The following is a 12,244-nucleotide window of genomic DNA, read 5'->3' as shown; positions in this document are numbered from 1 at the left end:
AAGGATTTGAAGTGAGAGAAATTAATAAAAGTAATGAACCATTAGAAAAACCTAAAACCTATTTAGGGGAATTGACCATAGAAGAGGTTGGAGGACAAAATCCTTGTAAAGTAAAACTTAATGTCAAGGGGCATGATATTTATTTTAAGCTAGACACTGGAGCAGATGTTTCTATAATTGGATATGATCTTTGCAAGGAATTAAAACTGGAAACGAGTGATACAAGTAAAATATTATTTGGTCCGGGGAAAACTAGGTTGAAAGTGGTTGGTAAGATCGTTGCTACTTTGGTTTTTAGAAATAAATCTATTGTAGAAGATATTTACGTCATTGAGCAACAACCTACTCCACTTTTAAGTAGAAATGCAATGTTGAAATTAAACCTAATTCAGTTCAACATAGATTCGATTTTCTCTGACCAAATATTTTCTCAGTTTTCTGATGTTTTTGGTTCTATTGGTGAAATGAAAGGGGAAAACTACAGAATTGCACTAACACAAAATGCTCGTCCCTTTGCTGTGGCAGCCCCTCGTAGAGTGTCCGCTCCATTATTGAGCAAAGTCAAAGAAGAATTGGATCGACTGCATTCTGAGGGAATAATTGAGCCAGTGGTAGAACCAACAGACTGGTGTGCACCAATTGTTGTTGTACCGCGTAAGACAGGTGATAGAGTGAGGCTATGTGTTGATTATACCGAACTCAACAAAAGCATTCAGAGAGAAAGGTGGCAACTACCAACTGTAGAAGAAAGTCTAAGTAAATTAGAAGGCGGACAAATATTTTCATTACTAGACGCTACAAATGGATTTCTTCAAGTTCCCTTACATCATGAAAGTTACAAGCTTACAACTTTTATAACTCCTTTTGGGCGATTCTTTTTCAAGAGGTTACCATTCGGTATTAATTCTGGCCCAGAGGTTTACCAGAAGAGGATATACCAAGTTTTGGATGGACTGGATGGGGTAGTAAACCAAGCAGATGATATACTTGTGGTCGGTAGAACACAGGAAGAACATGACCATCGACTAGCAAATGTATTACAAAGATTGAGAGAACACAATGTTACACTTAATAAAGATAAATGTAACATTAATGTGAACAGAGTTAAATTTCTAGGACATTTGATTGAAAATGGATTGATAAAGCCTGATCCTGAGAAAGTGGAGGCCATTATGAAAATGCAAACCCCAAATAATGTTAACGAGCTTCGGCAATTTCTTGGCATGGTTAATTATTTGATGAAGTTTATTCCTAACTTGGCTGAAGTTACAGCTCCATTGCGAATTTTACTTAAGAAAGGTTATCAGTGGGTTTGGTCTGACGTTCAAAAGAGTGCTTGGGATAAAATTAAATCCCTAATTTCTTCAAATCCAGTTCTGGTGTCTTACAACAAAAATCGTAAAACCAGAGTTGCAGCTGATGCCTCGTCATTTGGCCTAGGAGGGGTGATTGAACAATTTGTGGATGGAAAGTGGAAACCAATCACCTATGCATCGAGATCTTTATCACCGACAGAGATGCGTTATGCTCAGATAGAAAAGGAGGCACTGGCACTGACTTGGGCATGTGAGAGATTTTCACAGTATGTTTTAGGAACCGAGTTTGAACTTATGACTGACCATAAACCTTTAGTTCAGGTGCTTGGAAGTAAACAAATCGCTAGTTTATCGGCGAGACTTCAGCGGTTAAGAATGAGAATGGCTTGTTTTAGATATAAAGTAACATATGTGAAAGGAAAGGAATTTTATGTACCAGATGTTTTGTCTAGGAACCCCATTAAGTCAAATGAAGACATATTGGAACAAGATTTGTTTGTTCAGAGTATTTTAGATGCTATTCCTTGTTCTGACAAAAGGCTCAAGGAAATCAAAGAAGCTCAGGATACTGATGAGGAATGCGGAAGAATTAAATCCTGGATTGTGAATAACAATTGGAATAAAAATTCGGTGTATTGGAAGTACAGGACTGATCTAAACATCAGTAAAGGATTCCTCCTTTTAGGCACAAGACTGTTTATTCCAAAATCGTTGAGAAAGGAAATACTGAGTAAAATACATGAAGGTCACATGGGAATTGTCAAATGTCGAAGGCGAGTGTATGAATCGGTGTGGTGGCCTGGCTGCTCAACAGATATTGCTACACTTGTAACAAATTGTCCAGTTTGCTTGGAGCAAAGAAGTAACAAATCAGAGCCATTACTGTTGACTGAACTACCAAAAAATCCCTGGGAGTCTTTAGGTATTGACCTTTTGAAATGTAATGCAAAATGGTATTTAGTTGTGCAAGATTACTATTCTAGATTTCTTGAACTGGTTTATGTGGATGCATTGACTACTGGAGCTGTGGTTGCTAGATTGAAAAATATATTTGCTCGACATGGAGTACCATATGTGGTAAGAGCTGATGGAGGTCCGCAATTTACTTCTCAGGATTTTAAAAATTTTGCTGAAGAATATGGTTTCCGTATAGTGACATCAAGCCCAAGGTATCCACAATCAAACGGAGAAGCAGAAAAAGCAGTTGACATAGCGAAGCGGATTCTAACGAAATGTATAGTGATCCAAATCTTGGATTGTTAGAATATAGAAATACACCCTTAGAGTCTGGTCTTTCACCTGCAGAGTTACTTTATTCACGGAAGCTCCGATCAACATTACCGTCAATAAATAACTTCAGACAGGTAACAAGGGAAAGATTGCAAAAGTTTAAAGAGAAGGATTTTTCAATCAAGAAAAGAAATAAGAGAAACTACGATGTAAGGAAAGGTGTAAGAGATCTCTCACAGCTTGATCAAAATGACAAAGTTTGGATTCCAGATTTAAAACGTTATGGACATGTTGAGAATAAATCAAATCATCCTCGGTCCTACCTGATAAATACACAGGCAGGGAAGATCAGAAGGAACAGGAGACATATAATAGCTGTGCATAGGCCTATTGAAAATGGTGGAAATAGATTTGAACACCAATACCAAGAAGACCAAGGAACTGAAACTGATGCTGGACATAATTACAATAGCAATGAAAATGACAGACCTAAAAGAAGTGTAAAACCACCTCTTAGATACAGTGATTCAGATTTTTACAAATAAACTAAAAAAAAGAGAAAAGAGAAGATGTGCTGTTTGGTATTTTTATAATTGCTATCATATGTTGCATATTTGATGTTTGTTTTTATTGTATTGTTGTTTTGAGCTTGAAGACTTACTTTTGGGATCTTGGCTAATAAAGTATCTATGTTTAACTGTGGTGTGAGTTTTACCTTTCACTTCACCCACCGCTAGGAGTGCCGTGTAGTTACGGCGCACACCGCTGCAGGCGAGGAGTGCAGGAGCCGTATGCAGCCAGCAGACGCTGCAGCGGTGGACGCCAGAACTTATGCTAACCGCAGCACAGCTGATGGTCTATATTTATTCTTTTGTCTCTGCTGACACCCAGTATCAATTTACCTTATGCAATATTGGGTAGGTCATTATCAAAGTCGTATTTTGGTACCTACCGATAGAATTGTTCCAAAATCTTGCCACTTATCTGAGGTTATTTAAGAATTATTTATTGACTTAAGTTACTTTGTTTGTTAGTGATTTATGTGTTCAAAGTTATATGGGGAGGGTTCAGTATTAGGACACACTTCTACTGTTTGACAATAGCTAGTCAATAAATAGTTATCTTAAGCTTCAAGTGATTATTTTTAGTTTATGGTCATCCTTCAACATTGAACCCAAACATTTAGGTACATTTTGCCATTGTATACACCTGATGAGAATTAAAAATATTATGTCTGTTGCTATAACAAACTGAACATTTTTTAAATGAAATTCATTTATATGACGACTATTTTATTGTTGTTTTGTATTATCAGATTCTTATATTTAATACATATACTAGTGGTATCAAGTCATCAAAGTGATGCCAAAGTAGCAATGCCCACTGATATTGACAACATCTCTAGGTGTAACAGCTACTGATGTTTTCCACTTTGTAAATATAATAATGTAGTTGATATAATTCCTGTATTTTTTTAAAAATCTCAAGATCATTGATTTTCTTAGAAACAATGGACATTCCGAGATAAAGTGAAAACCATAGATTTTGTTCTTGTCTGGGATGAGACAAAGAAAACCACATCAGCGAATGCCATGGAAAAAAGAACAGTGAGTAGAAATTTGTTCATATATCATGTTGTTTTTTGAAAATTAAACTTGAGAATGATTTGATGTTAAATTAAGTATTTGAGCACTTTAGTAACTTAATCTTAATTTGTGATAGTTTGACCTTGGTCTCAACAATTTCATTATCAAAGGTAGATATATGGGCCATCTGGAGTGACATAACGGAAAATTCGCTTACATCTATTTATACTTAGCACAACTTAACAAAAACAGCTGAAAACTGCTTTTATTGGTGCTGCAATGTAGGAGACAAGCTTATATAGCTACAGTGGAACCTCCATAAGAAGACCCTTAATAACAAGTGGCACTAGATAACAAGTCTCATTTTCAAACACCCTTGATTTTTATATTACCCTTAATTGCATGTTATTCCAAACCTCTATACGGAGTCTACCTTGGCAACAAAGTCATATTTGATCATGCGATACTCCCTGGTGTGGATTAACGTCCGCAGGAGTGAGTACTACGACTATCCGCAGTACTATCCTGAAAATTAGACCGATTTGTATATACCAAAGCAAAAATGTGGTTCGGATTCCACTATAAACTGTAGGTCCCTTAGTTGCCGTTAGCTGTATGAGCTATTAATTAACAGCTGTGTTTAAGGAATAAGTCGGCCTTAGTCACTAACAAGACTACAAGATCGCGCCACTCATCCTACACTCATCTCCATTCATACTTTGCTTAAAATACCTACTTTGTATGGTAGCCATTTCATTGAAAAGTATTTAAGTATCCCCATGAGAGACTTATTATCCAGGTTCTACTGTACTATATATGCCATGTGCTCCGGCCAAGTCAGTGGAGTAGGGCGGGGTCTGAATCTTAATTCGCCAAAGTTTGCCTTGAGGAATATTAAAGCTACCCAAAATTCTATGCTTATCTGTTGAGTTGGTTTTAAAAGGGCGCCACCCCATTAATCATACCCTTGAGTTCATGTGATGGCAATGGGGAATCCATCCAGTTGGGTCAGTTCATCAGATAACAAGATAATAATGCAGATAATTACTTTTGAGATAAAGAAAGTTTGACTGTTCATGCAATCTTATAACTATACAGTGAATAAATTATGTACACTCAAAATATACCAAAATAATTGATTAAAATTCAAAAGACTTGATTTCAATTGTTTTGTAAATTCACACTAATTACTAATTACTTTGTGTCCAGACAGGCAAATAGATGATAACCAGTTAGCAGACACAATATTTATTCAGCTATCAGATTGTTACATGCAAAATATATAATTTCAATGCGGCTCCAATTTATATATTCAACCCTCAATGTCACTTGAGCCACAAAATATGAAATAATAAAGTATTTCCAAAATTTACATAAATAAATCTGATAATGTCTGCTCAAGATAAACTTTAGTATATGTTTCACCAAAAGCAAGATATTCAGCAAATAATACTACAATATAAAATTAATTAATCAATTGAGTGCAACTGCAGGTGGCCACCGTGCTGAAAAGTCATTTTAAATACATATAAATTCATAAATACATACACATAACCATAAACATATCATCAAACAAGAACATGCACAATACTTAAATCTAACAAGGCTAAATAAATTATAATAAATATTCTCCGATGAGGCGTGTCGACATCCAGGCACTCAAATATTTCCAGTGGCACTTAATAGTCTCACACACACCTAGAGGTGGGGCACTAAGGCACCAAGTGTCCACAATGTCTGGCTAGCCAAGTGTTTATTTGATTATTCCGGGATAAGCTGTGAGATCAGATGGTAAGATATTTTGGACTAAAGAATAAGATGTCTGACTTATCGGTTGAAGACAGATGATCTCGGGCTCGGTCTAAAGTAGGTAGGTCCACAGCATCAGTGGTGATTGACCATCAGTCAGGCAGTCCAGGTCCAAAGGTCCAGAAAAATAGCAGTGGGTAGACCAAGTGCGGTAGAGTACGAAGCAGTGACCAGAGTGTCCAGGCCGTTGGATCAAATCCCAGCAGCAGTAGCCAAAAACCCTACAAAATTCCTTACTGAATAGTACATGATCTCACCATAAACATAATATATATATATATTTAACCAAACAAGTTCCAGTGCCACACTTTTAAGCCAAAACATAACTTTTGAATGTCATAGTAATGAATTATGCTCATGCTCTTGTAACCAGATTTGAATATAAAATGAGTTGTGTTGTAACACATTAAATAAATGCAATAGTTGTTCCCTGTTTAAATAAATAATTCAACTAATTTGTCACAGTGTGTATTACAAATAACAATCCTACATAAATACAAATATTTAAATATTACCAAATATTTCCACCAAAGATAATCACCCTAGTTCAAAGATAATAGATAAAAATATGCAACTTTGTAGACAAATTCTTGTGATAATGCCAGGTCCTGGATATTATCTGCAGAATAATCTGTTTGATCTGTATTCCAAATAATATGCTACAATTGTAACTGCCCAAAAGCTTAAACAGTATGATTTAATCATTGTATCCCACCTACTATGATGCATTGAAATCATGCAATAATTATTTTAACCTCAAGAAACTATTACATATTAAATTATACATCAAACAATGAGAACACTAATTATGATTTTTGACCCAGTTAAAATTGACAATATGGAACATAAAATATGTACAATTAAATAAGTTTGACCTAGACAAGGTAGCTACATAAAATGTTGATTAATCCAAATATAATATTTACAAATTTACTAACGTTCGAGATATTATTTACAGATATTATTTACAGTTTTCAGCAAAACCAAGTAATTAATTTAATAAAATACTACTGGCTTTTTAATATTTTAACATTTACAGCCCAACAATGATTGTAATTTACTTTACTCAATATTCACAAAATTCTATGTACAACAATAGTTAGCTTTAAATTTCAAGTTATGCTTGATATTAAATTAACACCCAAAACGTTTATTTTACTTTTATTTTCAGCAAGAATTCCTAATAAAATATTATTTTACCTATTTTTAGAAAATTAGATTTTTAAATTTTTAGAAACATGTGCTTTTTGAGATTGTCTATGCATGAAAAGTCAATGTTAGAATTTTATAATTCCAACAATATTAATCATTCAAGGCAACATAAACTACTTATACATTGATTTTGAAACATAAAATTTACATATAAAATATCTGCATTACCTCTTGAAATAATATCCTCAATAAAATATTCCTGAAGAGAAGAGGGTGTTGTCCTGGATATCCACAATCAGTCAGGTCGGCTTCCACACCATAAATGCACAGTTTTCCTTATCCATCAGCTGGGCTTATCAGTACTCATGCACAAACCTGAGGGCTACTGATGGTCGGCACGTGTAGCTCCCTTGGCTAAAGATGGAATTTCTCTTGCTCCTTCAGTGGAGAGGCGGCAATTGCAAGACCTACTAGTAATGGTGTATTGGGGCAGTTGAAGGCGTCCCTCCAAACAGCAATAATTAGTATCGGGTGATCAGTCCGATTCCCCTTGTTCTAAACATTACTAGCAACGTTACAAACACCCCCCAAGCAGAAGGAAGTTGCCTGCAAATTCCTCAACTAGGCGTAAGGCTTGAGATCTTCTACGTGCCATGTGCCAACATTCTTCCCAGCCTGGTCAGCTAGCTCATAGATAAGTGGCGATACTCTTCTGGTGACTGTGAAAGGTCCAAGAAACTTCGGAGCTAACTTAGCTGAAAAGTTTTTGGTGGCATCAGACTGCTGGTAGTTCTTCTTCCAGACAAGGTCATTCACTTTATACTCTTGATGCCGTCTTCTCAGGTTGTACCTTGCAGCATTCTTCTGATGAGCCTGTTCCATCTTCTCTTGAACTGTAGAGTAGATTATCCTAAGACCCCTCAGCTTTCGTCCGTAGACTTGGTTGTCCTCTACTTCATCAGGTGCATCTTCAGTCTTGTCTTCCTCTTCCAGATTTAAGTTCAACTCTCGGCCAAAATTTAGATAATTAGGAGTGTATCCAGTGGTGTCATGTCTTGCAGAGCGAAGTGCGAAACCAATCTTGGGCAACTCTTTATCCCAATGACGGTGATTGTCACCTACATAAGCCCTCAACATATTCCCAATGGTTTTATTCACCCGCTCAGCTGGATTTGACTGGGGATGCCTGCTAGCATTGTACAATATCTTCACCTTGTACTCCTTGGCTAAATCCTTAACAGGTTTTCCAATGAATTCAGGACCGTTGTCGCAAATCAAAAATCGAGGGATTCCCCAAAGCAAGAAAACATCCCTTTCAAGGTGCTGGGCGACTAAGTTTGCAGTGGCAGCACGAAGAGGAAATAACAAACAACATTTTGTAAAAGTGTCTACCACTACTAAAATGTATCGATAGCCTGACGTTGAGCGTGGGAAAGGACCTAACAAATCGGCAGCTACCATAGTCCAAGGTTTATCCACCGCTCTACTGGCTCCCATCATTCCTGCTGGCTTAGTCTGTTCAGCCTTACTTTGTTGACATACACGACATCGGGACACATAATTCGCTATATCTTTCCTCATTTTTGGCCAATAGTACAAGCTCTTCACTCTCTCAAATGTTTTGGTGACTCCAAGGTGACCTGCAGTTGGAATATCATGAAGTTGGCGAAGTATTTCTGTCCTTTCATGTTTTGGTGGGACCTTCTTCCATCCAACAGCTCCTTCCAGACGAGTTTCCTTACTAGAAACCAGCTTCCAAAGGGTATCGCCATCAGTCTTCCACAAGGGATAAAGTTCATTGTCTTCTTGAACGCTTCTTAACATCTTCTTGTGCCATCTATCTTCCTTGACGGTATCACTCCCATCTGGAACTGTGGCAGATACTGCCGGAATATTATCCTCTTCTGGTAGGGTTGATCTAGACAACAAGTCTGGTACCACGTGTTCTTTACCTTTCCTGTGGATAAGGTCAAAACTATAGGGATGAAGACGCAGAGCCCATCTCGCTAGACGTCCCTGTGGATCCTTAAGCCGGAAGAGCCACAACAAACTATAATGGTCTGTGATTACCGTAAAATGAGTACCTTCAATATAAGGCCTAAATCTCTCCACAGCCCATATCACAGCAAGACACTCACGCTCAGTGGCCGAAAACTTTTGTTCGCCTTTAGACAAAGTCCTACTTGCATAGGCAATCACTTGCTCTCCTTGCTCACAATTTTGGCTTAATACGGCACCAATCCCAACACCAGACGCATCGCAAGACACAATAAAAGGTTTGTTAAAATCTGGGCATGTCAAAATAGGGGCTTTAACAAGGCAGCTTCTGATATCCTCAAAGGCCTCTTCCGCTTCCTTGGTCCACTCAAAACGTTGGTTCTTCTTCAGCATTTTTGTTAAAGGATACAATCTACTGGCGAAATCTGGTATGAAACGTCGGTACCATGAAGCTGTACCGCAGAACTGTCTCACGGCCTTCTGATTGCTTGGTCTAGGGATCTTGATGATAGCTTCAATCTTGTCTGGGTCCACGCGCAGTCCTCGCTGGTCAACAACATAGCCAAGGTACCTAAGCTCCTTACGACACAAATGACATTTGTCCTTATTGAGAGTCACATTAGCAGAGAGGAGGCGAGAAAATATTTCTTTAAGCACTTCAAGATGGCGATCAAAAGTGTTGGTTATAATGACAATGTCATCCAGATAGACAAAGACATTCGGTTCAAGGTCTGCTCCGATGACTGAATCAATAAACCGCTGCCAAGTAGCTGGGGCATTGTGAAGGCCGAACGGCATGGTTAAGAACTCAAACAACCCACGCCCAGGTACGGTAAAGGCTGTCTTCTCTCGGCTGTCCACAGAGAGTGGGATCTGCCAATACGCAGACTTTATATCCAGCGATGAGAGGTATCGAGCATCCCTAAGGCGATCCAAAATGGTGGTGACATGGGGCAGAGGGTAGGCATCTGGTTTCGTCACATCATTGACCCGTTTGAAGTTCACACAAAACCTCTTCGAACCATCGGGTTTGTCAACAAGTACAATGGGAGAAGACCAACCACTTTTTGATGGAGCCACAACACCTAATTCCAACATCTTCTCAAGCTCCTCGTAGACAGTCTTGAGTCTAGCTGGGGACATAGGATATGCCTCTGTTTTATTGGAGGTGCGTTTCCTGTATCTATCACATGTTCTACACCAATTGCTCTTCCAAGGGTTCCTGACTGTTGCTTAAAATGATCTTCCACCAACTCTTGAAGTCTTGACTTTTCCTCTTCTGTCAGATGTGATTCCGATGTAAGTCCAGCAGATAGTTCTAAAGAGGCAATCTTTGACTGTGGAGGTGCAAATTCCCATATTCTATTATGTAAATCAGTGATTAACTGCATTTTCTCCCAAAAATCAATACCAAGAATCAATGGTTGTTTCATACTAGGCACTACTAAAACACAAACTTCTCTGGTTCGCCCTTCCAAGGTAATAGGAACAGTTAATTGCCCTGTAATAGCATGTTTTTGCGCTCCGGCAGTCTCCACCCACTTATGTTGTGTCAATCTCAAGCGAGCTGGAGTACCTTCTAACAGTTTTAAACCATCTTGACCCAAAACAGTGTTGGAAGCTCCAGAATCCAAAAGTGCCCTACATTTCTTTCCAAAAATCCTAACGTCTAAATAAGGCCTATTATCTTTTCCGTTAGTCTGAAAAACATAATTCAAAAATACAGTTGGGTTGCTACATGATAGGGAGTCAACCTGTTGAGAGTGGCTGGCCCCCAAACTTATCCGTTTTTTGGATTGCATTTAGTGCAGTCAGTTTTCACTGTGTCAGGGTTTCCACAACCAAAGCAGAACTTCTTCTTGCGCTGTTTCCTGCAAGTGCTAAAGCTGTGTCCAGGGAGGTCACAATTCCAACAAGTTATCGATGGCTTCCTCGATTCAGCGGATTTTTGAGTAATGCTCGCTACTTCCCCATATACTGCTCTCTTACTATGAGATGGTCCGCCATACGCTAGATCAGGTTCCAGAATATTACTGGTCCTAGGGGTCTGTCTAGGGATAGAAGCTCTCAGACGGCCTGCTTCGGCTCTCCTACCTACAGATCGAAGATCCTCCAAAGACTTAATATCACACAATGCCAACCTATCCTGTAAAGCAGGGTGCAGATTATTCAATATCTGAGAAAGACGAGTTTGTTCAGATACAGTAACTGACAAGCGCCCATAGAGTCCCTCCATTGCCGCAATGTACAAGTCGATAGGCTCATTCTCTCCCTGAAATCGGCTAAAGATCTCCTGTTGAAGTCTAAAGTTGTAGTCTGGAGACTGAAATACTATTCTCATCTCCTCACACAGTGCATCCCAGGACTTTATACGGTTGATGGTTGACCTATACCAAATCAATGCCTGACCCGAAAAAAGATCAACTGCCGACTCAAATAATTCCTGGTGAGACACACCCCGGGCTCTAGAGAGTTCTTCAACCCGCTCCAAAAATGCTCCGACACTTTGTTTGTTTTGATTGTCAAATTTCAGGCCCCATTTATATACTGGTACTGATTTTGAAGCATATTGTCTTGGTTGTCCGATGTTCTGGGGACCCTGTAATTCTCTTGGGCTATAACTTGGTACAGAACATTTGATGTCATCTGAATAATTTTTTGATAGGCTGGGAGGTATCACGGTGTCAACAGGCTGTGGTTGATATGAAGCGCCTGGTAGATTCTGGTATGAAGCGCCTGGTGGATTCGCTTCACTTACTCTATTGGGAGCCTTGACCACAAGAGTCTGCTCTGAAGCTGGTATCTCCTTAGTGGATTTGTCTTTAGTTTCAATTAGGAATGAATCCATCAATTTCTTAGTAGAGTCTAATAATTCCGTCCTGGCATCTTCAACTGTATCTTCACCATCTGCAGCAGCAACTAATGGGATACGGCCTATGCGGGGGTACAAATGCCAAAGTCTAGTAGATATCCGCTGGTATTCACCATCCTTGTAATCACCTTCATATTCAGAAATAAGTCGAGCTATATCATCAAAAATATCTTTACAACACTTGAGTTCCTCCTTGGAATTCAAAGAACTAACTAAAGTCTCATCAACTTGCGTATTAATAGCCAAAGCCTTCGATAATTTCTTGCGTAACTCATTAGCAG

General features: G+C 38.5%; 1 protein-coding gene across 1 annotated transcript in view; it reads left to right on the top strand.

Annotated features, from left to right (window-relative positions):
* The first annotated feature begins 464 nt into the window (after window positions 1–464).
* Window positions 465–12,244, top strand: part of LOC128992863 (anoctamin-4-like) — a 52,607-nt gene continuing 40,827 nt past the window's right edge. Inside the window, exons 1-2 of the mRNA XM_054416606.1 lie at window positions 465–2,105; window positions 4,052–4,153. Of these exons, the coding sequence (XP_054272581.1) occupies window positions 465–2,105; window positions 4,052–4,153 (1,743 nt within the window). The remainder of the gene's footprint in view (window positions 2,106–4,051; window positions 4,154–12,244) is intronic.

This window comes from Macrosteles quadrilineatus, unplaced genomic scaffold, assembly GCF_028750875.1.
Source record: "Macrosteles quadrilineatus isolate MER2022 unplaced genomic scaffold, UCM_ALF_1.0 Scaffold_4__1_contigs__length_99947679, whole genome shotgun sequence".
Lineage (NCBI taxonomy): Eukaryota > Metazoa > Arthropoda > Insecta > Hemiptera > Cicadellidae > Macrosteles > Macrosteles quadrilineatus.
The sequence above is the reverse complement of the archived record's forward strand: the minus strand, read 5'-3'. Positions and strand labels throughout refer to the sequence as shown.